Source organism: Mobula hypostoma, chromosome 7, assembly GCF_963921235.1.
Source record: "Mobula hypostoma chromosome 7, sMobHyp1.1, whole genome shotgun sequence".
NCBI lineage: Eukaryota > Metazoa > Chordata > Chondrichthyes > Myliobatiformes > Myliobatidae > Mobula > Mobula hypostoma.
This window is the reverse complement of record NC_086103.1, coordinates 140,700,549-140,726,861: the sequence shown is the minus strand read 5'-3', so window position 1 is coordinate 140,726,861 and position 26,313 is coordinate 140,700,549. Positions and strand designations below refer to the sequence as shown.

Below are 26,313 nucleotides of genomic sequence, written 5' to 3'. Positions count from 1 at the left end.
CCAGTGAACAGCTGTACTGTGGGTGAATACACCTTGTTATGGAGAGGGCCAGAATGGTTCACGCTGACAAGAAGGCAACAGTAACTCAAATAACTATGCATTACAACAGTGGTGTGCAGAGGATCACCTCTGAACACACAACACGTTAAATCTTGAAGTGGATGGGCTACAGCAGTAAAAAGGCCATAATGGGTTCCACTTCTGTACTTCAAATAACTTTGCATTGTTTTAACACCCCAGATAACAGAATGAAATACAAAGTACTTTGCATCATAGGAAAATAAATCTTATATCTGAATGTATACTGAGACATGGTAATTTTAGCAAATAGATTCAAACGATTCAAAGATTCAAAGCACATTTATTATCAAAGTACAAATTATATATCTTGAGATTTGTCTGCTTACAGGCAGCAACAAAGCAAGAAACCTGAATAACCCAATTTTCAAAAAGAGGACCAAAAACCACTGCCTAGAGAGAGAGAGAAAGCCAACAGCATTCTGAACTAGACGGAGTTCCCAGATCTGCTCCTGAAGCAGCCAGAGCAGGCACAAGCCTCAGCACCGGTTCCTCACACCAGTGGGGCAAAAACACTCAGCAGCTGGATTAGTTCATAGCCTCAGCGCCACGCAGAAAGAATGAACGTTTGCGGTAGAGCGGGCGAACTCAGCCAAACCCTCGCCTCAATTCCCGACAATCAGGCTTAAATAATGGTGAGTTTCTGAATACATTAAAGCAAACAAGGATTTCACCTTCCAGGGAATTCTGTGCAGGTACTATAACAGCAAATGGGAAGATATAGATTTTTTAAAATGTTGGAACTCTGAAATAAGACCAGAAAATTCTAGTGTTTTTTTTTTAACCTCATCTCTAGTTCTGGCAGAGTTTTTGACCTGGAACATTCAGTTTCTCTTTCCGCAGAAGCTGCCTGACCTACTGAGTGTTTTCAGCATTTTCTTTTTTCATTACAGTGTAGCAACAATGTGTAGGCATCCAGAAACCAATTGACAGAATGGCCTTGGTAAGAAATTTTAACATTTGTAATGGGAATAGCACACTAGCTCATGTGTGAAAGGCAGTCAACTTCCAGAACTTATCCGGAATACTTCTTTACCATAATGTTCCATATGCTCTGCAGAATGGCTGAAACCAGCAGTAACTGCACGTACTCCAGAAGTTCCCATACTCTTACCAGAGCATTTTCTGCATCCAAGTTACTTCGTAAAATACTCTGCTGCTATACTGTTTAATGCAGGGGTTCCCACCCTTGGGGTCCACAGATCCTTTGGTTAATGGTAGGGGTCCATGCCATAAAAAAGGTTTGGAACTCCTGATTTAATGGAATGAGCTCAAACATGGTTTGGCCTTTTTTCCCCTCCATTAAGCATGTGCTGCCTTTAAGCTGGTGTTTAGGGGCTGCAAAAAGTGGAATACACATCACCCCCATGTTGTGGTGGGAGAGGGTGTTTGCATTCCTAGAAAAGGCTCCATATAGGGACCTTCCAGAAATAGGGTGCATTGTTTCCATTTAAGAAAGGGGGAGGTAGGAATTATTTCTCTTCGAGGTTTGTGAAAAAATAATTTCCAGTGAAGTGTTAGATATTTTAAGTTACAAAAGACTCAAAGAGAGCAGGAAAATGGAGCAAAGGCCGAGATTGGATACACGGTAATCTTACAAAATGGTGGAGGAGGCTAGAGAGCCCATTAGGATACTAGTGTTTCTTATGTTATCACAGTCATTTGCTTTGTTCTCTTCATCAGTATCTGTTTTCTGCAACACAAATGACATTCAGTTTCTAAATGTTCCCAGGTCTGATGAAAGATCATTGATTGACCTAAATCATTAACTGTTTCTCTCTGCAAATGGAACTTGAATTCCTACAGTACTGTCTGTTTTTATTTTCATGGTTAATTGAATTGACTTTATTTCTTACATCCTTCACATACATGAGAAGTAAAAATCTTTATGTTACATCCCTATCTAAATATGCCATGTGCAATCATAGTAATTTATAATATATACAGAACAGTCAATGTAATATAGAGTACACTCAAATCAGTGTGAGTTCATCAGTCTGATGGAAGCAGCTGTCCCAGAGCCTATTGGTCCTGGATTTTATGCTGAGGTACTGCTTCCCGAATGGTAGCAGCTGAAATAGATAGTGACACACATCAAAGTTGCTGGTGAACGCAGCAGGCCAGGCAGCATCTATAGGAAGAGGCGCAGTCGACGTTTCAGGCCGAGACCCTTCGTCAGGACTAACTGAAGGAAGAGTGAGTAAGGGATTTGAAAGCTGGAGGGGGAGGGGGAGGGGGAGATGCAAAATGATAGGAGAAGACAGGAGGGGGAGGGATAGAGCCGAGAGCTGGACAGGTGATAGGCAAAAGGGGATACGAGAGGATCATGGGACAGGAGGTCCGGGAAGAAAGACGGGGGGGGGGGTGACCCAGAGGATGGGCAAGAGATAGTGTTTAGTGGTTAGGATAACTTGGATCCCTAATGATCCTACAAGCCCTTTTTATACACCTGTCCTTCTAAATGTCCTGAATCATGGGAAGTTCACAACCTCAAATGCGCTGGGCTGTCTGCACCACTCTCTGCAGAGTCCTGTGATTAAGGGAGATACAGTTCCCATACCAGGCAGTAATGCAGCCAGTCAGGATGCTCTCAATTGTGCCCCTGTAGAAAGTTCTTAGGATTTCTCTTAGAATACTTCCCTTCCTTTGCACCTCTCTTCCCCGTCCAACTTGTTATACTCTAAGAAAAATTGCGTGCCTTTGCAGCTAAAACATTTATGGTGTTTTGGTTTCTAATATTGCCTGTATTAATGCCATAAAGATGCCAATAAAAGTTTACCATAAACACATCAAATGATACATTTGCAGTATAACTTTCAAAGATGTAAAGAATTAATCTTAATATTATGATATTTAATTAGTTCATCACCCACAAAGCTTTTATGTTCTCAAACTATATGTACCCCATTCAGTAGATGGTCACTTTATCAATATGAGTATTTGAACTGACATAGCCTAAAAGTGGTTATTCTCTACAAATTAAAATAGACTACCTTTTTATAAATTCAATATTATGTAACTCAGTCTTACTAAAGATTTTATTCAGAATAATTGTTCTGTAGAACAGTCATATCCTGATTGAAGAAAATTGAGCTATGTACACTTTAGACTGATCACTTTAGGAGCCTGAGCTAAAGTCATTGGCTGGTCTTGCATCAGAAATACCAGTTGGAACTTCTACAGTCATTCCATCCATCCACTTCTTAAGGCAGATCTGGCAACCCAAACGAGAGCTAAAAAACAAATCCAATTATTTTTAGACAGCAAAACAAAACTTGATAGTACTTGATACAGTAAAAACACTTGCTATTATTATTTTGAGAAAGACTTCTAGTACAAGATCCGATTATACAGTGGCATGCAAAGGTTTGGGCACCCTGGTCAAAACTTCTGTTACTGTGAATAGCTAAGCAAGTAAAAGATGACCTGATTTCCAAAAGGCATAAAGTTAAAGATGACACATTTCTTTAATATTTTAAGCAAGATTACTTTTTTTATTTCCATCTTTTACAGTTTCAAAATAACAAAAAAGGAGAAGGACCCGAAGCAAAAGTTTGGGCACCCTGCATGGTCAGTACTTAGTAACACCCCCTTTGGCAAGTATCACAGCTTGTAAATGCTTTCTGTAGCCAGCTAAGAGTCTTTCAATTCTTGTTTGGGGAATTTTCGCCCATTCTTCCTTGCAAAAGGCTTCTAGTTCTTTGAGATTCTTGGGCCATCTTGTATGCACTGCTCTTTTGAGGTCTATCCACAGATTTTTGATGATGTTTAGGTCAGGGGACTGTGAGGGCCATGGCAAAACCTTCAGCTTGCACCTCTTGAAGTAGTCCATTGTGAATTTTGAGGTGTGTTTAGGATCATTATCCTGTTGTAGAAGCCATCCTCTTTTCATCTTCAGCTTTTTTTTTACAGACGGTGTGATGTTTGCTTCCAGAATTTGCTGGTATTTAATTGTATTCATTCTTCCCTCTACCAGTGAAATGTTCCCTGTGCCACTGGCTGCATCATAGGCCCAAAGCATGATCGATCCACCCACGTGCTTAACAGTTGGCGAGGGGTTCTTTTCATGAAATTCTGCACTCTTTTTTCTCCAAACATACCTTTGCTCATTGCGGCCAAAAAGTTCTATTTTAACTTCATCAGTCCACAGGACTTGTTTGCAAAATGCATCAGGCTTGGTTAGATGTTCCTTTGCAAACTTCTGATGCTGAATTTTGTGGTGAGGATGCAGGAAAGGTTTTCTTCTGATCCATGAAGGTCATATTTGTGCAGGTGTCGCTGCACAGCAGAACAGTGCACCACTACTCGAGTCTGCTAAATCTTCCTGAAGGTCTTTTGCAGTCAAACGGGGATTTTGATTTGCCTTTCTAGCAATCCTACCAGCAGTTCTCTCGGAAAGTTTCCTTGATCTTCCAGACCTCAACTTCACCTCCACCATTCCTGTTAACTGCCATTTCTTAATTACATTACGAACTGAGGAAATGGCTACCTGAAAACACTTTGCTATCTTCTTATAGCCTTCCCCTGCTTTGTGGGTATCATTTATTTTAATTTTCAGAGTGCTAGGCAGCTGCTTAGAGGAGCCCATGGCTACTGATTGTTGGGACAAGGTTTGAGGAGTCAAGAGTGTTTATAAAGCTTTGAAATTTTGCATCACCTGGCCTTTCCTAATGATGACTGTGAACAAGCCATAGCCCTAACAAGCTAATTAAGGTCTGAGACCTCGGTAAAAGTTATCTGAGAGCTCAAATCTCTTGGGGTGCCCAAACATTTGCATGGTGCTCCTTTCCTTTTTGTCACTCTAAAATTGTACAAAACAAAAATAATACACTAATCTTGCTTAAAATGTTGAAAAGAATGTTTTATCTTTAACTTTTATGACCTTTTGGGATCAGTTCATCTTCTACTCACTTAACTATTCACAGCAACAGAAATTTTGACCAGGGGTGCCCAAACATTTGCATGCCACTGTATATGCAATGCCTGACAATTTTGATAAACAAAATCAATATTCAAATTAATACTCAAACATCCACATTTAATTTTTAAACTATTACCTTGTTGAATCAGGATCTGTTACTTTAGTATGCTACATAAGTATTTGAGTAAATTAGCACTAATGTTTAGAATATGCACTATATTTTGTTCCTTTGAAGTCACTTTTCAAAAATGGCAATTTTAACATGTTTTCACAGAAGTCTCACCAGGCAAGATCAGTTACAAAACTGAGAGTTATGAAGCATCTCATCTTCATACATTCTATTTATGCCTAAAGTAGTTAGGAAAACAATTGATAAATAATTTTTAAAAATAGAATCAGCTGCAATCCACTGAGAAGTCACAACAGACATTGGACAATCATTGTTTTTCAGATAGTACAATTTCCTTGAAATTTACCAATCCATATCTGGATGCAGGTAAAAGGATCCATTCAAAGGCAAAAATAGTTCTAAGTTTAACATAGCCAGACACATGCCACATGTAAGCAATTGGTGGCTTAAAAATGTTCTCAAGGATATTTTTAGTTCAAGAAGTCTCTTTTTCTATTTAAAGTGCTGTACTTAAGAATTAAACCTTTGAAAATTGTAGCAGGGGTGCACATGAGAAGAAAATAATTGAGTTGAATAGTAAATATTCGGATAACTGAAGCTAGTGATTCCCAAAGTTTTGCCACACCCCTCTTAAAAAGAGATTTGTTCTTTTTGGTAACCCCTCAACTGATTCTCTGTACAAATATAAAAAATTCATCTAAAGCACTTCTTGAGTTCAAGAAGTCTCTTTTTCTATTTAAAGTGCTGTACTTAAGAATTAAATCTTTGAAAATTGTAGGCAGCTAAAGTGAGGCAGCTGAGCTTGGAAAATTAACCTTTGGCTAGCAAAACTGTGTTCCATTGTTTGGTGGTGGCACAGCATACCACTGCTCCAGATTGTCAAAATGAAACATCTCAGAACAGTTGAATATCTGGACATCCACATTATAGATACTGTATATATAGTTCACGACATGATTTATTCAGTGTTCTAACTTACAAGAGAAAGGTGGAATGAGTCTCAAAATTAACAAAGGATGACATAAAAAATCAAAGCCAGATATGATGGGGATGAATCCTCCACCAACCCTGACCCACCCAAGATCAGTAAGATTACAATTTACAAATAATCATGGGGTATTTCAACATGCAGGTAGATTAGGAAAATTAGGTTTGTGCAATTCCAAGAGGGGGAATTTCTAGAATGCCTATGAGATGGTTTTTTTAAGCAGCTCATGGTTGAGCTCACCAGGGGATCAACTATTCTGGATCGGGTGCTGTGCTGTGAACTTAAGGTAAAATAACCCTTAGGAGCAAGTCATCATAGTATGATCGAATTCACCCTGAATTTTGAGAAGAAACTGAAGTCAGATGTATCAGTATTACAGTGGAGTGAAAGGAATTAGAGGAGTTGGCCAGAATTGATTGGAAAAGAACACTGGCAAGGATGATGGTAGAGCAGCAATGGCAGGAATTTCTGGAAGCAATTCAGAAGGTAAAGGATATATCCATCCCAAAGAGAAAGAAGCATTTACAACCATGGCTAACAAGAGAAGTCAAAGCCAATACAAAAGCCAAAGAGAGGGCATATAATAAAGCAAAAATTAGTGGGAAACTAGAGGATTGGAAAGCTTTCAACTATCAACAGAAGACAACTAAAAAGTCATTAAGAAAGTAAAGATGGAATAAAGACGTAAGCTAGCCAATAATATTAAAGATAATACCAAAAGTTTCTTCAGATACATAAAGTGTAAAAGAAAGGAGAGAGTGGATATCAGACCAGTGGAAAATGATGCTGGAGATGTAGTAATACAGGATATGGAAATGGCAGATGAACTGAATAAATATTTTGCATCGGTCTTCACTATGGAAGACTATCAGTATGGTGGGAGTTCCAGAGGTCAGGAGTCATGAAGTGTGTGAAGTTACTATTACTAACGATACTGTTTTTGGGAAAGTGAAAGATCTCAAGGTACACAAGACACCTGGACCAGATGGTGTACACCCCAGGGTTCTGAAAGATGTGGCTGAAGAGATTGTGAAGGCATTAGTAATGATCTTTCAAGAATCACAAGATTCTCAAATGGTTCAGGAAGACTGGAAAATTGTACATGTCACTCCACTCTTCAAAAAAGGGTGGGGGGGGGGAAGAGGCAGAAGAAAGGAAACTATAGGCCAGTTAGTCCGACCTCAGTGGTTGGGAAGATGTTGAAGTCATTTGTTAAGGATATGGTTTCAGTATACTTGGAGGCACATGATAAAATAGGCCTCAAGAGAATATCTTGCCTGACAAATCTGCTTCAATTCTTCAAAGAAAGAACAAGCAGGATAGACAAAGGAGAATCAGTTGATGTTGAGTATTTGGGTTTTCAGAAGCCCTTTGACAAAGTACCACATGAGGCTGCCTAACAAGCTACGAGCCCACTGTACTGTTGGGAAGATTCTAGCATGGGTGAAGCAATGGCTGAATGGCAGGAGACAAAGAGTGGGAATAAAAGAAACCTTTTCTGGTTGGCTGCCGGTGACTAGTAGTATTCCACAGGGGACCAATTCTTTCACGTTATACATTAATGATTTGGATGACGGAATTGTTGGCTTTGTTGCAAAGTTTGCAGATGATATGAAGATAGGTGGAGGGGCAGGTAGTTTTGAGGAAGTAGAGGCTACCAAAGGACTTAGGTTAGGAGAATGGGCAAAGAAGTGGTAGATGGAATACAGTGACAGGAAATACATGGTCATGCACTTTGGTAGAAGAAATGAAAGGGTTGACTTTTCTAAATGGAGAGAAAATAAAAAACAAATGCAAAGAGATTTGAGACTGCTTGTGCAGGTTTCCTTAAAGGTTAATTTGCAGATCCAGTCTGTGGTGAGGAAGGCAAATGCGACATAAGCATTCATTTCAAGAGGACTAGAATATAAAAGCAAGGAAGGTCCCCCTCCCCCTCTCAAATCTCTTACTAGCTTTTCTTTCAGTTAATCCTGACGAAGGGTCTCTGCCCGAAACGTCCACTGTACCTTTTCCTAGAGACGCTGTCTGGCCTGCTGCGTTCACCAGCAACTTTTATGTGTGTTGCTTGAAATTCCAGCATCTGCAGCTTTCCTCGTGTCCAGGTTTGAACAGCTTGGCATATGAAGAGCGTTTAATGGCTCTGGGCCTGTACTCACTGGAATTCAGAAGAATGAGGGGTGACTGCATTGAAACCTATCGAATGGTGAAAGGCCTTGATAGAGTAGATGTGGAGAGGATGTTTCCTATGGTGGGAGACTCTAAGACCAGAGGACACAGCCTCAGAATAGAGGGGGTTTCCTTTTAGAATGGAGATAAGGAGGGATTTCCTTAGCCAATGAGTGGTGAATCTGTGGAATACATTGCCACAGGCAGCTGTGGAGGCCAAGTATCTATGTATATTTAAGACAGAGATTGGTAGATTCATGATTGGTCAGGGCATGGAGGGTTACGGAGAGAAGGCAGCATGGGGCTGAAGGGAAAAATGGATCAGCCATGATGAAATAGCACAGCAAACTTGATGGGACAAATGGCCTAATTCTGCTCCTATGTCTTATGGTCTTGTTAGGAACTGCTTGAACTCAGTGGAGAGGATTAATGAAAACTTGGACAATACAGCCATATTCCAGCGTAGAGATGTACAACAATGTTTTTTTTGGAGAGCAGTGATTTCCTCCATGGTGTCCTTCCACAAACTCCATTTTTGTTCAGAGTTTTACTTATAGTGGACACATAAACACAGACTTCAGCAAGTTCTCGAGATTTCTGCAGGTCTTTTGCTTTTATCCTTGGGTTCTTTTTCACCTCCTTCAGCATTGCAGGGTGCCCACTCCTAGGGAGAGTAGTAATAGTACTGAAATTCCTCCATTTGTAGACAATTTCTCTTACTGTGGACTGATGAACACTCAGGTCTTTAGAAATGCTTTTGTAGCCTTTTCCAGCTTCATGCATACAATTCTTCTAAAGTCCTCTGAGATGTTTTGATCTAGGCATAGTGCATATAAACAGATCTTTCTTAAGAAGAACAGGCTCTGTCAGTAACCTGAATTTGTATGTCTTTCTTTAAGAAATAGGGCAGGGCACCTTTACAACCTACACCTCCAATCTCATCTCACTGATTGAAACACCTGACTCTAAGTAGCTTTTGTGGAAGCCATTACCCCAGAGGTTCACATACTTGTTTGTACCTCAACTCCGATTGTTTAGATGGTGTACTCAGTATTGACGACAAGAAGTGCAACTGTTTGTGTGTTTAGAAAGATTGTGTTCATCTACTATTGTAACTTAGATGAAGATCAGGCCACATTTTATGAGCAATCAATGCAGAAAAGCATGTACTTCAAAAAGTTCACAAACTTTTTCTTTCAACTGTATATCCTTAGATGTTAAGCTCCCAACTAAGATCTTCCTTCAGCCACAACTCAGTGATGACCACTGCGTCATACCTGCCGATCTTTGTTACAAGTTCATCTTTATTCCATATACTGCACACATATAAACGACACCTTTAAGTCCTGTATTCATCACCCTTTTAGATTTTGCCCCCATGTTACATTTCAACTCATCCCACTGACTGTAATTTTGCCCTATTTTTTCTGCCTGTCCTTCCTCAGTCTCACAACATACTGTATTGACTTGTGTACAAACTTCCCCATTTTCAGCCCAACCACTCCAGTTCCCATCCTCCTGCCAACTTAGTTTAAGCCCTCCCCATCAGCTGGCTGCAAGGATATTGGTTCAAGGATATTGGTGTGAAATTGCATTTTCACAGACGAAAATTATTAAACCTAACTACAGGAGCTGTCTTACTGACAGACACCTCACAGATCGTCTCAGATTGGCTGTCTGTAGTTATCAGCCAAATTTCAGGGAACTAGCAGAAAGTATTCAGCCCTGGTCATCACACTGAGTGCAACAGTCAATTTTCATTCATTTATTTTTCATGTTGAAATAAAATTAAATAATGAAACTTAGAATTAAAGGTGTTGTAATGTGAGCATTATAAAGATAAGTTAATACCAATTAGGATAATGGTAATATGGCAATACTCCTGCTACAGAAAGCTGTTTGTAAACAGAGGTTGTTTCCGGGGTTGCGGGGTTTTACTTCCAGTCTTTTCTGCCCATGTGTGTATAAGCCCCTCTGCCGCATTGGTCTTGCCGTCCCAGATAAAGTTGTTCCTTTGGATATGAAATTGTAAAGTGGTCTTTTTTCAAAGTAGAAGTTACTACATACGACTCACATATGCACTCTGGGGGTAAAATTTGCTTTTGCATCAAAAGGTTTATCAGGCATAATGTATTCGTGTATTTATTTATTTTTCCCGGGATCTACTGGGAAAGTCTTAAAGATGGACCGGTTGGTGACCACTACTTTATAGTCAATGGCATTACCATTGTCAAGTCTCCCATTTCCCACCATTAATATAAGGGAGGTTGGTGTGGGGGGGGGGGGGCTGCTGCATCAGCATTGTCAAGCAAATTAACTGCACCAACAACTACACAAACACTGCAGCTACAAGATCAGGTTAGAGGCAGGGACCCTAATGTAAGCAATTCACCTCCTTAATCCCCAAAGTCAATCACAATCCACGAGACTCAATATCCTCCATCTGTCTGGATGATTGCACCTCCAATAACACTGAAATAATTCCATGCCATCTGATAGAAACCAACAGTTTGTTTAGTACTAATTCCACCATTCATTCGCTTAAGCATAGTTAGATTTTGGTTGAGGCTTGTAATATGTACAAACTGAGTATCACAACTTCACCAACATCAACAACAAAATTTATAACCTCCAGCAAAGGCTTTAGGGTGTGCAAGAGTACCATCACTTGCAGGTTTCCCTTTATGTTGCATGTAGTTGTTTGATCATTGTCCCAGTCCAAAGGTTTAGATTCTCCCGTTCAACAACATTGAGAGGGTAAGGATATCTTCAGAATGATGGCAAAAACTCAAGGGGCCACTCACTACCACCTTAATGAGGGGTGGGGGTGGGCAATATGTGCTGACTGTGCCAGTGATGCCCACATCCCTCAAATGATATATTTTTTTTAAAACATCCAAGATTTTATTGAAATAGGCACAGCATTAAGGTATCCAGTAAAACTGAAGACATTGGGGAACTGGAAATTGAAGCAAGGACATTTCAATGAATTGATTTATATCCAAGGCAGAAGAAGAAATGTGTGTGATTAGACAGTTATTATCAGATCTGAATATTGCTGCAGGAGATCCTCAAGCCTAACCACTCTTGGTTATTAAACATTACTCCTAAATGGTTAGGAGTAAGTTGTTTACTGAAGATTTCAGTTTGATTTTTAACCCAATTGACCCTCCTTGATATCGTGTTGAGTTATAATGTTCCCAGGTTTCCTCTAACATTCAGCTTTTATTCTCTGTACAATCCTAGGCTTTGAAGGGACTGCAGCTGACTTCATTTATCCTATCTTAAAATGCATCATTGCTGCTTCACAATTCTTGAATTTTCTCACTAGGTCTTGTTACAATCTGCCCAACTCTATCATTCCCACCTGTGCTCATGTCTGATCTTTCATCATCTGTAAACATCCTCTAACTGGGGTACCCATCCTGAGGTCCACGGACCTCTCAGTTAATGGTGTGGACCCATGGCATTAAAAAAAAAAGGTTGGGAACACCAGCTTTAGAACAAAAAAAAAACCTCCCATATTTATTCTCCAACAAATGAGATCATATTCACTCATCATGCCAAACACTCTACCACCTCCAGATATTCATCAGTATACCCTCTGCAATTACCATTCCCTTTCCCTCTACGTGATCCATTACTCTGTTACCTTAGAAGCACTACATAAACATCACCTGTTGCTGCTATTAATAGAACATGGTGATTACCAAAATATTCAAAATAAGTAACGTCTTACGTGTCAGTGAGGCCATATGCTAGGTCCAACATATCCATTTCTTCATCTGTACTGCTATCCAATTTCTTATAAATGTGGTCCTCAAAAATTAGATGACATGTAGAGCAAGCCAAGGTTCCCTCACAAGCACCTGCAGGTATGGCAGATATACTGTCAACTGTGTTGGTTATCAGTACCATGAGGAATTTTGAAAAAGTAACACTAGGTTTATGAATAAACGGTCTCAAGAAACATGGGTTTCTGAAGTAAAAATTTTTTAAACCAACAAATACACCCTATCCTCGTTATATGTAAGGGATACGTTCCTTGAAGTTGATGCATAATGTGAATAATTATTTAAATGGAGAAAATGGCGATGTATTCCAGAGGGCTTCCTAAATATGTTTTATCTGTAATTGATTCACATTTTTATACCAATACGACACAAAAGCAGTACTACAAGACATTTGTATTCTATTTAATCAATTTAAGGTAATAGTCAATGTAATAAATCATAGAAAGTTAACATCCTCTGGTGTACAGTACTCACCAATACTGGGAGGTTTGTTCGCTCTGGGAGATGAGTGGTTGTGGTGGTGTCGGGCAGCTTTACACAGATAAGGTGGATGGTTGTGGTCGCCAGGATAATATCAAGCACAGCAAGGGGTGAAGGAAGACTCACAGAACTCTTAGAACTGCCGGCAGCAGAAGATTACAGCGATTTGCATAAAGTGCTGAGGGTTGTTTGCTTGGCAGCATTTTGTTTTTCAGCATAAATTTGCTTGTAGGGAAGAAGAGTTGACGGCAGGGAACGACTGAAATGCTGACTCTGTTCTAAACTTGGGTCCGTGTCCATCGCCATTTGTGCCGAGTGTTCTGACTTCCACCATTCCCCCACCATTGGTAAACTCCCGGGATTTTCAAAATCGTCTGTTGCTTGCAGCATCTGAGAGATAGTTCGCCGTAAAAAAAATACGTATGCCTTGAACATGAATCACACTGGTCAAGTGGTTGAATCAGCGACGTTGTGTTAGGCGGCAAGAAACGCACTGTTATGCTAGGATGAATGCTGTCCAAATGTTTACGATGGGCTGGCGCATTGTCAAGCAACAAAAGAACTTTAAAGGCAAGATCCTGTACCCGGCAGTAGCGTCCCAGAGCTGTGTTACCTTCAGCTGATGCCACGCTGTTTATAATTTCCAACTTTTTTTCAAATGTTCAAGTGGTTCTCTGCCGCTTGCCTGACAGCCCAAGACATGACATCGGACGCTTAGGAGGCATAGTTAGATATTTCAAGCACAAAATCACTGTACTGTAGATAAAACCAACAAAAGTTTAAGATCACACATCCACACCTTGTCAAAACCAATGCAAGAGTGGTGGGAGTGAAATTGTGAGACGCGCGCACCTGACTTATATTGGCGGGAAAGCGGTGCTTCTCATCCCAACAGAGAGACTGTGAAGCGTGCACACGTGACTTGTATTGGCGGGAAGGCAGTGCTCCTCGCATAACTGTGAATTTTGGACGCATGTAACAAGACGTTGGTAGAAATAGGTTCCTCGCATAACTGTGAATCCACATGGTCTGAAGACGCATATAACGAGGATAGGGTGTATTTGTCAATATTGAAAAGTTGCATGCCAAAGGGTCTATGAGAGTATACCTTGATAATATTTACCAGCATTTTATATTTTTCCCCCCTCAAAAAACTTTCCTTCATCCATTTATCTAATTATTTGTGAATTAGACAACGGAGTGACCCATTGGGGCACCCTTTGAGAGAAGAGTAGTGCAGTCTAATATGAGCAGAATGAACATTAATTTTTCCTGATGCTATCGGTATCGCTTTGCTTTGGAAACTGAAGTAGAAAACAGTTTATTAAAGAAGAATGACGCGTAGCCAAGGAAATATAGCTGCTCCTCATTTAATGAAGGACACTTTTGATGGCATCATTTCTGGTTTATCTACCACCCTTGTGCCTCTCGTTGTCATTCTGGAGACGTGCAGCCCTTTCATCTCCCGTCTCTTCAGCTCTTCCACTGTTCGTTATTTGTCTCTGATCCTGGAGACGTGCATGTCTCTCCTCCTCTATCTCTTCTTCGCTCATCTTTTTTTTGTCCTGACTCTTTGATCCTGGAGTCGTGCGGCTCTGGCCTCATCCGATTCTTGTTTTCTTTCTCTCTCTCTCTCTCCTCGCCGCTTCCCGACGACGTTTGGTGTCATCCCTTGACCATAATGTCCCCCTTCCCTTTCCACGTGGCATAATTAGGCCAACCATTTTTTTTTTTACCTGAATGCTGGATAGAAGATACGAAGCACTAACACCAAAGGATGCTGATTATTCTTGATGTGGTTGGCGCTCTCCTAAATGGATGTGATACAGTCACCGCTGTCCTTTGACTGCAGCAAAGGGTTTTATGGGTGTCTCGAAGTACATCATTACAATAAAATTTAATTATCTCTTATCGATGGGTGGCAGTTAGATCTGTCTCAATCCTACACATGCTGATGGTGATTAGCAGAATGTGACCACTTGTAATCCCTCCCCCTCCCTTCCCCCATCCCAGTTTCACTCTGCCCCCTCCCCCAGCTGCCTATCGCCTTCCTCATGGTTCCACCTCCTACTACCCATTGTGCTTTCCCCTATTCCTTCACCTTTCCTGCCTATCCCCTCCCTGCTTCCACTCCCCCACCCCTTCATCTTTCCACTTACTGGTTTTTCACCTGGCACCTACCAGCCTTCTCCTTCCCACCCTCCCCCCACCTTATTTATAGGGCCCCTGCCCCCACCTCTTCAGTCCTGATGAAGGGTTCCGGCCAGAAACGTTGACTGATCATTTCCACAGATGCTGCCCGACCTGCTCAGTTCCTCCAGCGTGTTGTGAGTGTTGCTTTGACCCCAGCATCTGCCCTCGAAATACCCTCGAAATAGAGCTGCCCTGCCCTTTTGCCCCAGCAGGTGTCACTGCTGAGGCTGGCTGTGCACACGCGTTGAGCTGTCGAGTCCCGATTTCCATGATGGCCGATCGGATCTCAGGTGAAAGCCAGCTTGTTGATTTTTGGTGAATGAGCAATTTTATACGAATATATAACCCTGAACTTTGCCTGCATTGTTAGCGCATTTTAATTCAATGTAGCCAAAAAGAGTGCCGCTGTAATGCAGCATTTGCGCTGAATGGAGGTGTGACAAGAATACACATAGATAAGATGTTAGCTGTCCTGTGTGATCAGCAGTTGGTCTGCCACCTGTCTTCAGGAGAGAGAGAGAGAGAGAGATAAGGAAAACAATGAAGCAGCATTTGGAGATGTGTAATGAAGGGGAAGGAGGGCTGTCTAGAGCGGCTCCCCCTTTGAACCCTGAACTGTTTGAAGTGATGGACAGGCGATACCCCAGCAGGGGGATAAAAAGGGACAGGTTCGCTAAGGCAGGACACACACGACACCCGAGGTAATGAGACCCTGGAAGCGGTGCGCCTCTCACAAGTCGGTGGGAAGTACCGGGCCATAAACGCACAGGGTGGAAAGGCACGATCGGTGGGAACCTGGTGTGTGTCCACCCTTGCCTGGGTGCCAGGTTCAGCGCAGAGAAACGGTCGTATCTGGAAACGGAGGGGTCACGGTCGGTGACCTCAGATGACATCACAAAGGGCTCGCACAAAAGCTGACTGCGAAGGTCTGTGTGGAAGCTGTGTTGAATATTCATTCGTTTTGCTCTCTCTCCCCCCCCCACTGTCCATCGCCATGGCAATGATTACTGCGAACTGAACTAAATTGAACTGGACTTTGTGTCACTTTGAAACTGGTCATTTACCCCTAGACAACGATAGAGCTTGATTGATCCGGTTATCTGAATTCTGTGTACATGTATGTTTATCATTGCTGAACTGTTGCAATCATTATCCTTTTGATTAAGAGTACTGTGTTGCTTGTTTCTTTAATAAAACTTTCTTAGTTCTAGTAATCCAGACTCCAACTGAGTGATCCATTTCTGCTGGTTTGGCAACCCAGTTACGGGGTATGTAACAGAGGTCACAACAGACAGACAGAGCATGAGAGTTTTAGTAGTCTATAGATGTTTACCCAGCATGTCTTAACCACCAGCCTTGGATGTAAATTCCAATAAGATTTATTGTTCTCTACTCAATACATTTCATATTTAATTCTGTGTCTATGCCCTGCAACTTAAAAGATTTTGAAACATCTATCTATTTCTGTCCTACATTTATTCAGTTTCTACATAGTTTTTTGTAGCGCCAGACTAAAACAGATCCCATTTTCAAGTATTCATATTTTCGCATTACACATTTCCCCCGCCATCTGAAGGTACAGCGTTCCTATGAAACGGTTTGTAAGCCGGAATGTCGTAAAGCAAAGAAGCAATTACCATTTATTTATATGGGAAATTTTTGTGAGCTTTCGCAGACCCAAAAATAACCTACCAAATCATTCCAAATAACACATAAAACCTAAAATAGCAGTAACATATAGTAAAAGCAGGAATGATATGATAAATACAAAGCCTATATAAAGTAGAAATACAGTACTTCTCTACAACGATTGCCTGCACAGATCTCCGTAGCGAAAATCTCACGCAAGCGCTCTCGGCAAAAAATCTCACGCAAGCGCCGTCGGCAAAAACATGGCGCAAGCGCTCTCCAGTAACCTTTAAACTATGAAGCTGCCAAATCTACCAAATAACATGTAAAAACACACAGCCTATACAAAGTAGAAATAACGTATGTACAGTGTAGTATCACTTACCAGAATCGGGAAGACAGCACCGAGCACACAGATGATGGTGCGTTAGACTGAGTCGTCGCAGGTTGGGGTGGTGCTGTAGCCCCCACCCTCCGGGCTGCCAACCCGATACATTGTAGTGAAGAACGCAGCGGTAGCTGGGAGGCACACACCACATCTTTAAGAAAAAAGCCGAAATAAACATGCTAATTAATTAGCATGTTTATTTCGGCTTTTTTCTTAAAGATATGGTGTGTGTCTCCCGGCTACCGCTGCATTCTCCGCGAATCGGTACAGTATCTGTCCGGGGACCGGGGGGATGGGGTGGTGGGACACGGGGGTGTCATCTCATCGTCGATCAGGGCAGGCAGCTCATCTTCTCCTATGACTGCCCGCCTCGATGTCGAAGGTCGAGGTTCGTCTGCTGTGGCTGATGTGGAAGGCTTGCTCGACTGCTGAGCCTCGCGCATTTTTCTATCACACAGTTCTTTGTAAGCACTCAAACCATCCTGCAAATATCCCCTAAACCTACGTACCCTTTCAAAATTAAAGTCGTACTTTATCATTGCAGCGAAAATCTCATGCAGTTGCTTCACTTTCACTACTGCATTCGGTTTCGATTGTTATCCTTTCCTCTTCCAATTGCATCAGCTCTTCATCTATCAGATCTTGGTCATGGGATGCCAAAACCTCTTCAACATCATCTTCGTCAACTTCCACAAGCCAAACTCACTTTGTCCTTGCTTCATTCACCACGATCGAAACGCCTAATTATGTCTAGTTTTACGCTAAGTGTAACACCTTTACGAGCTCTTTCAGGCTTTTCCGACACCTTAGAACTCATCTTGCTAACGGCTGCTCAATGCAATGTGTTTAAGCAATGCCGTTCCGAATCTGGGGAGAGCAGCAGCTCGGGGTGCACACTGCCTTTTATTGTGCGCTGATTTTTTCACGCACTGATTTTTTTATCACGCACTGCTTTTCTTTGTAACAGTGAAAACACCTTCTGAAAGCGAAAACAGGGTACTAATGTAGGTCTTTCGTAACAGTGAGGTTTCGTAAAGCGAACGTTCAAAAAGCGGGAGACACCTGTACCACGATTCTGCTGTATTCTTGCTAAAGCACCGCAACTTGTGCTTAAATTTTCTTGCTCATTACAGTCAGTTCAAGAACATGAGTTTATCATGAAAACTCTGAATGACATTTCTGTGCTAAAGTCAAGAGATGCAATTATGTACCTCCAAATAGTTTACAACATGAACCATGATCACCATGCCAGGTAATTAGAAAACCAGTTGATAGCACTATGCTACTACAGCAGCTCCTGGTGGCAAATTTGTGAACATCATCAACAGTACCATTTAACCAAAGAACCAATTAAAAAGTGTAACTGAGCTCTATCAGTACTCCTCACACCATTTCTAAAATTCCTTTGGCAGTGTAGACAATTCAGCAACACACGTTATTTGACCACACCAAGGAATTTTGTTACAACCATTCCAGATCCAACTTAAATTTCCTGCCTCAATGTTTGTTCAATAATTCTAAGTACTATTCTATATTCAACTTCTGGTCACTTAGCTTTTTTTTTTAAGACTTAAAATGGAAAAAAAATAATATTCATCTATCCCATATCAGAGTATAAATTGATATGGGTTTGCATCTTCAGAATGAAATGGTCCAGCTAAGAACAGGCAAATCTACTAAATGACCAGTCATAACAAAATGTTACCTTTCTCCCCTTCTTCTATTGACTTGCTATAGGAACAGCTTTACAGGTACCCTTGTAATTTGGTCCACAAAATACCTTGTCCAACATTTTCAGTCTAGATGCAGTAAAATCTGCTAGTCTGACACCAAAGTCCCAAGTATACCAGACTATTAGATTTTCCAGACTTTTGAATGTTATTCTAATAATACTCCAACACACTGAAATCAGTTACATAGTAGAATAATACATTTTCCATAGAATCCTATATCTTCTGGGGGAATCCTCTTATATAACCATATAACAATTACAACACGGAAACAGGCCATCTCAGCCCTTCTAGTCCGTGCTGAACTCTTACTCTCACCTAGTCCCACCGACCTGCACTCAGCCCATAACCCTCCATTCCTTTCCTGGCCAGATGGCTGTCCAATTTAACTTTAAATGACAACATCGAACCTGCCTCAACCACTTCTGTTGTAAGCTCGTTCCACACAGCTACCACTCTGAGTAAAGAAGTTCCCCCTCATATTACCCCTAAACTTTTGCCCTTTAACTCTCAACTCATGTCCTCTTGTTTGAATCTCCCCTACTCTCAATGGAAAAAGCCTATCCTCGTCAACTCTATCAATCCCCCTCATAATTTTAAATACCTCTATCAAATGCCCCCTCAACCTTCTACGTTCCAAAGAATAAAAACCCAACTTGTTCAACCTTTCTCTGTAACTTGGGTGATGAAACTCAGGTAACATTCTAGTAAAGCTTCTCCATACTTTCTCTATTTTGTTGACATCTTTCCTATAATTCGGTGACCAAAACTGTACATAATACTCCAAATTTGGCCTCACCAGTGCCTTGTACAATTTCAACATTACATCCCAACTCCTACACTCAATGCTCTGATTTATAAAGGCCAGCATACCAAAAGCTTTCTTCACCACCCTATCCACATGAGATTCCACCTTCAGGGAACTATGCACCATTATTCCTAGATCCTTCTGTTCTACTACATTCTTCAATGCCCTACCATTTACCACGTATGTCCTATTTTGATTAGTCCTACCAAACTATAGCACCTCACATTTATCAGCATTAAACCCCATATGCCATCTTTCAGCCCACTCTTCTAACTGGCCTAAATCTCTCTGCAATCTTTGAAAACCTACTTCATGATCCACAACTCCACCTATCTGCATACTTACTAATCCAATTTACCACCCCATCATCCAGATCATTAATGTATATGATAAACAACATTGGACCCAGTACAGATCCCTGAGGCACACCACTACTCTCTGGCGTCTCCCATCCAGCCACTGCTGAATCCATTTTACTACTTCAATATTAATACCTAACAATTGAACCTTCCTAACTAACCTTCCGTGTGGAACCTTGTCAAAGGCCTTACTGAAGTCCATATAGACAACATCCACCTCTTTACCCTTGTCAACTTTCCTAGTAAACCCTTCAAAAAATACAATAAGATTTGTCAAACATGACTTTCCACGCACAAATCCATGTTGACTGTTCCTAATCAGACCCTGTTTATCCAGATAATTATACATACCATCTCTAAGAATACTTTCCATCAATTTACCCACCACTGACGTCAAACTCACAGGCCGATAATTGCTAGGTTTACTCTTAGAACCCTTTTTAAACAATGGAACAACATGAGCAATACGCCAATCCTCCGGCACCATCCCCATTTCTAATGACATTTGAAATATTTCTGTCAGAGCCCCTGCTATTTCCACACTAGCTTCCCTCAAGGTCCTAGGGAATATCCTGTCAGGACCCAGAGACTTATCACTTTTATATTTCTTAAAAGCTCCAGTACTTCCTCTTCTTTAAACATCATAGTTTCCAAAACTTCCCTACCTGTTTCCCTTATCTTACTCAATTCAATAACCTTCTCCTTAGTGAATACCGAAGAAAAGAAATTGTTCAGAATCTCCCCCATCTCTTTTGGCTCCACACATAGCTGTCCACTCTGATTCTCCAAGGGACCAATTTTATCCCTCACTATCCTTTTGCTATTAATATAACTGTAGAAACCCTTGGGATTTATTTTCACCTTATTTGCCAAAGCAACCTCACATCTTCTTCTGGCTTTTCTAATTTCTTGCTTAAGATTCTTTTTACATTCTTTATATTGCTCGAGCACCTCATTTACTCCATGCTGCCTATATTTGTTGTAGATATCACTCTTTTTCCGAACCAAGTTTCCAATATCCCTTGAAAACCATGGCTCTCTCAAACTTTTAACCTTCCCTTTCAACCTAACAGGAACATAAAGATTCTGTACTCTCAAAATTTCACCTTAAATGACCTCCATTTCTCTATTACATTCTTCCCATAAAACAAATTGTCCCAATCCACTCCTCCTAAATCCTTTTGCATCTCCTCAAAGTTGGCCTTTCTCCAATCAAAAATCTCAACCCTCGGTCCAGACCTATCCTTCTCCATAATTATATTGAAATTTATGGCAATATGATCACTGGACCTGAAGTGCTCCCCAACACAAACCTCCGTCACCTGACCTATCTCATTCCCTAACAGGAGATACAACACTGCCCCTTCTCTAGTTGGCACCTCTATGTATTGCTGCAAAAAACTATCCTGCCCATATTTTACAAACTCCAAACCATCCAGCCTTTTTACAGTATGGGCTTCCCAGTCTATGTGTGGAAAATTAAAATCTCCCACAATCACAACCTTGTGCTTACTACAAAGTTGCGTTCACCAGCAACTTTGATGTATGTTGCTTAAATATCCAGCATCTGCAGATTTCCTTGTGCTTACTACAAATATCTGCTATCTCCTTACAAATTTGTTCCTCCAATTCTCACTCCCCATTTGGTGGTCTATAATACATCCCCATAAGTGTTACTACACCTTTCCCATTCCTCAATTCCACTCTAATAGCCTCTCTAGACGAGCCTTCTAATCTGTCCTGCCTGAGCACCACTGTAATATTTTCTCTGACAAGCAATGCAACACCTCCCCCTCTTGTCCCTCCGATTCTATCACACCTGAAACAATGAAATCCAGGAATATTTAGTTGCCAATCACACCCCTCCTGTAACCATGTTTCACTAATAGCTATCACACCATACTTCCAGGTATCAATCCATGCTTTAAGCTCATCCACCTTTCTTATAATGCTCCGAGCATTAAAATAAATGCATTTTAGAAATTCTCCACCTCTTACTCTCTGTTTATCACTAACGGTGCAAACAACTTTACTATTTTCTTTTTCTTCCTTCTCTCCTGCATCTGTTCCTACACTCTGGTTCCCCTCCCCCCTTGTATGTAGTTTAAATTCACTGAAGCCTCTCTAGCAAACCTACCTGCAAGAATATTTGTCTCCCTCCAGTTCAGATGGAAACTGTCTGCCGGAACAGGTCCCACCTTCCCTGGAAAACTGCCCAATTACCTATAAATCTGAAGCCCTCCCTCCTGAACCATGTCTTCAGCCACGTGTTGATCTGTGCTATCTATTTCTAAACCCGCCTGCATATGACACTGGTAGCAATCTGGAGATTGCTATCCTGGAGGTCCTATCCTTTAACATGGCACCTAACTCCCTTAACTCACCTTTCAGGACCTCCTCACTCTTCCTACCCACGTAATTAGTCCCTACATGGACCACGACATCCGGCTGCTCACCCTCTCTCTTGAGAATACAGAGAACTCGATCAGAGATATCGCGGACCTTGGCACCAGGGAGGCAACAGGTCATCCAGGATTCTCGATCTCTTCCACATAACCTCATCCGTCCCCCTAACTATCGAATCCCCTATCACTACTGCCCTCCTCTTTTCCCTCCTTCCCTTCCAAGTTGAGGGTCCCATCTCGGTGCCAGAGACGCAATCACTGCAACTTGTCCCTGGTAGGTCGTCCCTATCAACAGTATCCAAAGTGATGTACTTATTATTGGTGGGAACAGCCACAGGGGTGTTCTGCTCATTCTGTCTATTCCCCTTCCCTCTCCTGACAGTCACCCAGCTACCTGTCTCCTGACTCTTAGGGGTGACTATCTCCCTGTAATTCCTCTCTATTTCTGCCTCTGCCTCCTGAATGATCCGAAGTTCATCCAGCTCCAGTTCCCTAACTCGGTTTGTCAGGAGCTGCAGCTGGATGAACCTTTCGCAGGTGTAGTTATCAGGGGCAATTGTGCTCGCCCTGACTTCCCACATCCTGCAAACGGAGCACTCAACTGCCCTAACTGCTGCCTCCATTACCTACTCTTAAAGTAATTAGATTTATTAAAGGAACTTCCCCAACTTTACCCCACTTGGAGTGAAGCTCTTCGTCAGCTTCTACTCGCTGAAGCCTCAGGAGCCAAAACCTTCCTACTCTGTCGCCTGCTACAACTTCACCCGCTCCGTTAATCTGCTCTCTTTTAAACACTCCCGCTGCCTCACGGTCCGACTTACATGCGCTTGCGCAGTCATGCCCCGTTCAACTGCCGAAGAAATGACCGACTTCCACAAACCGCTCTCTTTTAAACACTCCCGCTGCCTCACGGTCCGACTTACACACGCTTGCGCAGTCGTGCCCCGTTCAACTGCTGAAGAACTCCCCTTCTTGGGGAGGTATGACCTGTACAAAAGGGATGGGTTGCACCTAAACTGAGGGGACCAATATTTTCACGGGCAGGTTTGTTAGAGCTATTGGGAAGGGTTTAAACTAATTTGGCAGGGGGAGGGGAACCGGAGGGAAGGGACTCAGGATAGGACAGATGGTTAAAAAAACAAAAATAGCATGTAGTCAGACTGTCAGAAAGGGCAGACAGATAATAGGACAAAATTGCAGCCAGTAGGGCGACAGTCAGTGTATTGGGGATGCAGAATCAAAAAGGGTAGCAAATACAGTACTCAAATTGTTATATCTCAATGCATGGAGTTTAAGAAATAAGGTGGACGATCTTGTTGCACATCTACAGACTGTCAGGTATGATTTTGTGGCCTTCACTGAATCATGGCTGAAGGATGGTTGTAGTTGGGAGCTGAATATCCAAGGTCATACATTGCATTGGAGGGATAGGGAGGTAGGCAGAGGGGATGGCATGGCTCTGCTTGTAAAGAATGGCATCAAATCATTAGAAAGATGTGACATAAGATCGGAAGATGTTGAATCCTTGTGGGTTAAGCAACTGCAAAGGTAAAAGGACCCTGATGGCAGTTATATATAGGCCTTCAAACAGTAGCTGGGATGTGTACTACAGATTACGATGGGAAATAGAAAAGGTGTGTCAAAAGGGCAATGTTCTGATAGTCATGGGAGATTTTAAACATGCAAGTAGATTGGGAAAATCAGGTTGGTAATGGATCTCAAGAGAGTGAATTTGTTGAATGCCGATGAGATGGCATTTTAGATCATTTGTCATTGAGCCTACCAGAAGATCAGCTATACTGGATTGGGTGTTATGTAATGAACCTGAGGCGATTAAGGAGCTTAAGGTAAAGGAGCCCTTAGGAGGCAGTGATCACAATATGATTTGAGTTCAACTTGAAATTTGATAGGGAGAAAGTAAAGTCTGACATAGTAGTATTTCAGTGGTGTAAAGGAAATTACAGTAGCATAAGAGAGGAATTAGCCAAAGTATATTGGAAGGAGATGCTGGCAGGGATGACAAGAGAACAGTAATGACTTGAGTTTCTGGGAAAAACGAGGAAGGTGCAGGATAGATGTATTCCAAAAATGAAGAAATACTCAAATGGCAAATTAGTACAACTATGGCAAAGCTAACTTAAAAGCAAAGGAGAAGGAATTAGCCGGAAGATAGAGGATTGGCAAGCTTTTAAAAACCTACAGAGAGCAATTAAAAGAATCATTAGGAGTAAAAAGATGAAATATGAAAACAAGCTAGCAAACAATATCAAAGTGAATAGTAAAAGCTTTTTCAAGAATATAAAAAATAAAAGAGATGATAGTGGATATAGGACTGCTTGAAAATGAGACTGGAGAAATAATAACTGGGGACAAGGAGGTGGCAGATGAACTAAATGAGTATTTTGCTTCAGTCTTCATTGTGGAAGACACTAGCAGCGTGCCAGGTGTTGAAGGGTGTGAGGGAAGAGAAATGAATGCAGATACTATTACAAGGGAGAAGGTGCTCAAAAAGCGGAACGATCTAAAGGTATACAAGTCACCTGGACCAGATGAACTGCACCACAGGGTTCTGAAAGAGGTAGTGGTAGGAATTGCGTGGAGGTATTAGTAATGATCTTTGAAAAATCATTGGACTTTGGCATGGTTCTGGAGGACTGGAAAATCGCAAGTGTCACTTAACTCTTTAAGAAAGGAAATTATAGAACAGTTAGCCTGAACTCAATGGTTGGGAAAATATTGGAGTCAATTGTTACGGATGAGGTTATGGAGTACTTGGTGACACAAGACAAGATAGGACAATGTCAGCATGGTTTCCTCAAGAAAAAATCTTGCCTGACAAACCTGTTGGAATTCTTTGAGGAGATTACAAGTAGGATAGATAAAGGGCATGCAGTGGATGTTGTATATTTGGTTTCAGAAAGCCTTTGACAAGGTGCCACACATGAGGCTGCTTAGCAAGCTAAGAGCTCATGGTATTGCAGGAAGGTTACTAGTATGGTTAGAGCATTGGCTGATTGGTAGGAGGCAGCGAGTAGGAATAAAAATTATCTTTTTCTTGTCTTCTGTCAGTGATTCTGCAGGGTTCAATGTTGGGATTGCTTCTCTTTATGCTGTATAGCAATGATTTAGATGATGGAATAGCAGGCTTTGCAGCCAGGTTTGCAGATGATATGAAGACCAGTGGAGGGGCAGATAGTGTTAAGGAAACAGGTAGGCTACAGAAGGACTTAGGAGAATGGGCAAGAAAGTGGCAAATTAAATACAATGTTGGAAAATGTAAGGTCATGCACTTTGGTAGTAGAATATGCGGACCACTTTCTAAATGGGGGAAAAAAATCCAAGAATATGGCATGCACGGGGACTTGGGAGTCCTTGTGCAGAACACCCTTAAAGTTAACTTGCAGGTTGAGTCAGTCGTGAGGAAGGCAAATGCAATGTTAGCATTCATTTTAAGAGGTTTAGAATACACGAGCAGGGATGTGATGCTGAGGCTTTGTAAGGCACTGTTGAGGCCTCACCTTGAGTATTGTGAAAGTTTTGAGCTTTTTATCTAAGAAAAGACGTGCTGACATTGGAGAGAGTTCAGAGGAGGTTCACAAGGATGATTCCAGGAATTAAAGATTTATCATATGAAGACCATTTGATGGCTCTGGGCCTGTATTTGCCGGAATTTAGAAGGATGAGGGGGAAATCTCATTGAAACCTTTTCAATGTTGAAAGGCCTAGACAGAGTAGATGTAGAAAGGTTGTTTCCCATGGTGGGGTAGTCTAGGACAAGAATGTACAGCCTCAGGATAGAGGGGTGTTCATTTAAAACAGCGATACGGAGAAATTTCTTTCGCCAGAGGGTGGAGAATTTGTTACCACAAGCAGCTGTGGAGGCCAGGTCGTTGGGTGTATTCACGGCAGAGATTGAAAGATTCTTGATTGGCCACAGCATTAACAGTTATGGGGAGGCCAGGGAGTGAGGCTGGGGGGGGGGGGTGTGCGGGACAGAAAAAAAGGATCAGCCATGATTGAATGACAGTGAAGACTCAATGGGCCAAATGACCTAATTCTGCTCCTATATCTTATGGTCTTATGGTCTAAGTTAAAAGTGAATGTGGGAACCAGGTTTCTGTTGAGTGAATTACTGCAGTTTTCCAGTAGAAAGGATTGGTAAACCATCTCATTAAGCAGAAGCATCTGTAGCTGATGTTCATTAAGTCTACAGGACTGCCAGATAATCAAACTAGGAAAGGACA

General features: G+C 41.6%; 1 protein-coding gene across 1 annotated transcript in view; it reads right to left on the bottom strand.

Moving 5' to 3' along the window:
* Positions 1–386: 386 nt before the first annotated feature.
* fdx1 (ferredoxin 1) overlaps positions 387–26,313 on the bottom strand; it is a 45,532-nt gene continuing 19,605 nt past the window's right edge. The window contains exons 3-4 of the mRNA XM_063054151.1: positions 12,023–12,152; positions 387–3,311 (exon numbers count right to left, since the gene is read on the bottom strand). Of these exons, the coding sequence (XP_062910221.1) occupies positions 3,197–3,311; positions 12,023–12,152 (245 nt within the window). The 3' untranslated portion in view covers positions 387–3,196. The remainder of the gene's footprint in view (positions 3,312–12,022; positions 12,153–26,313) is intronic.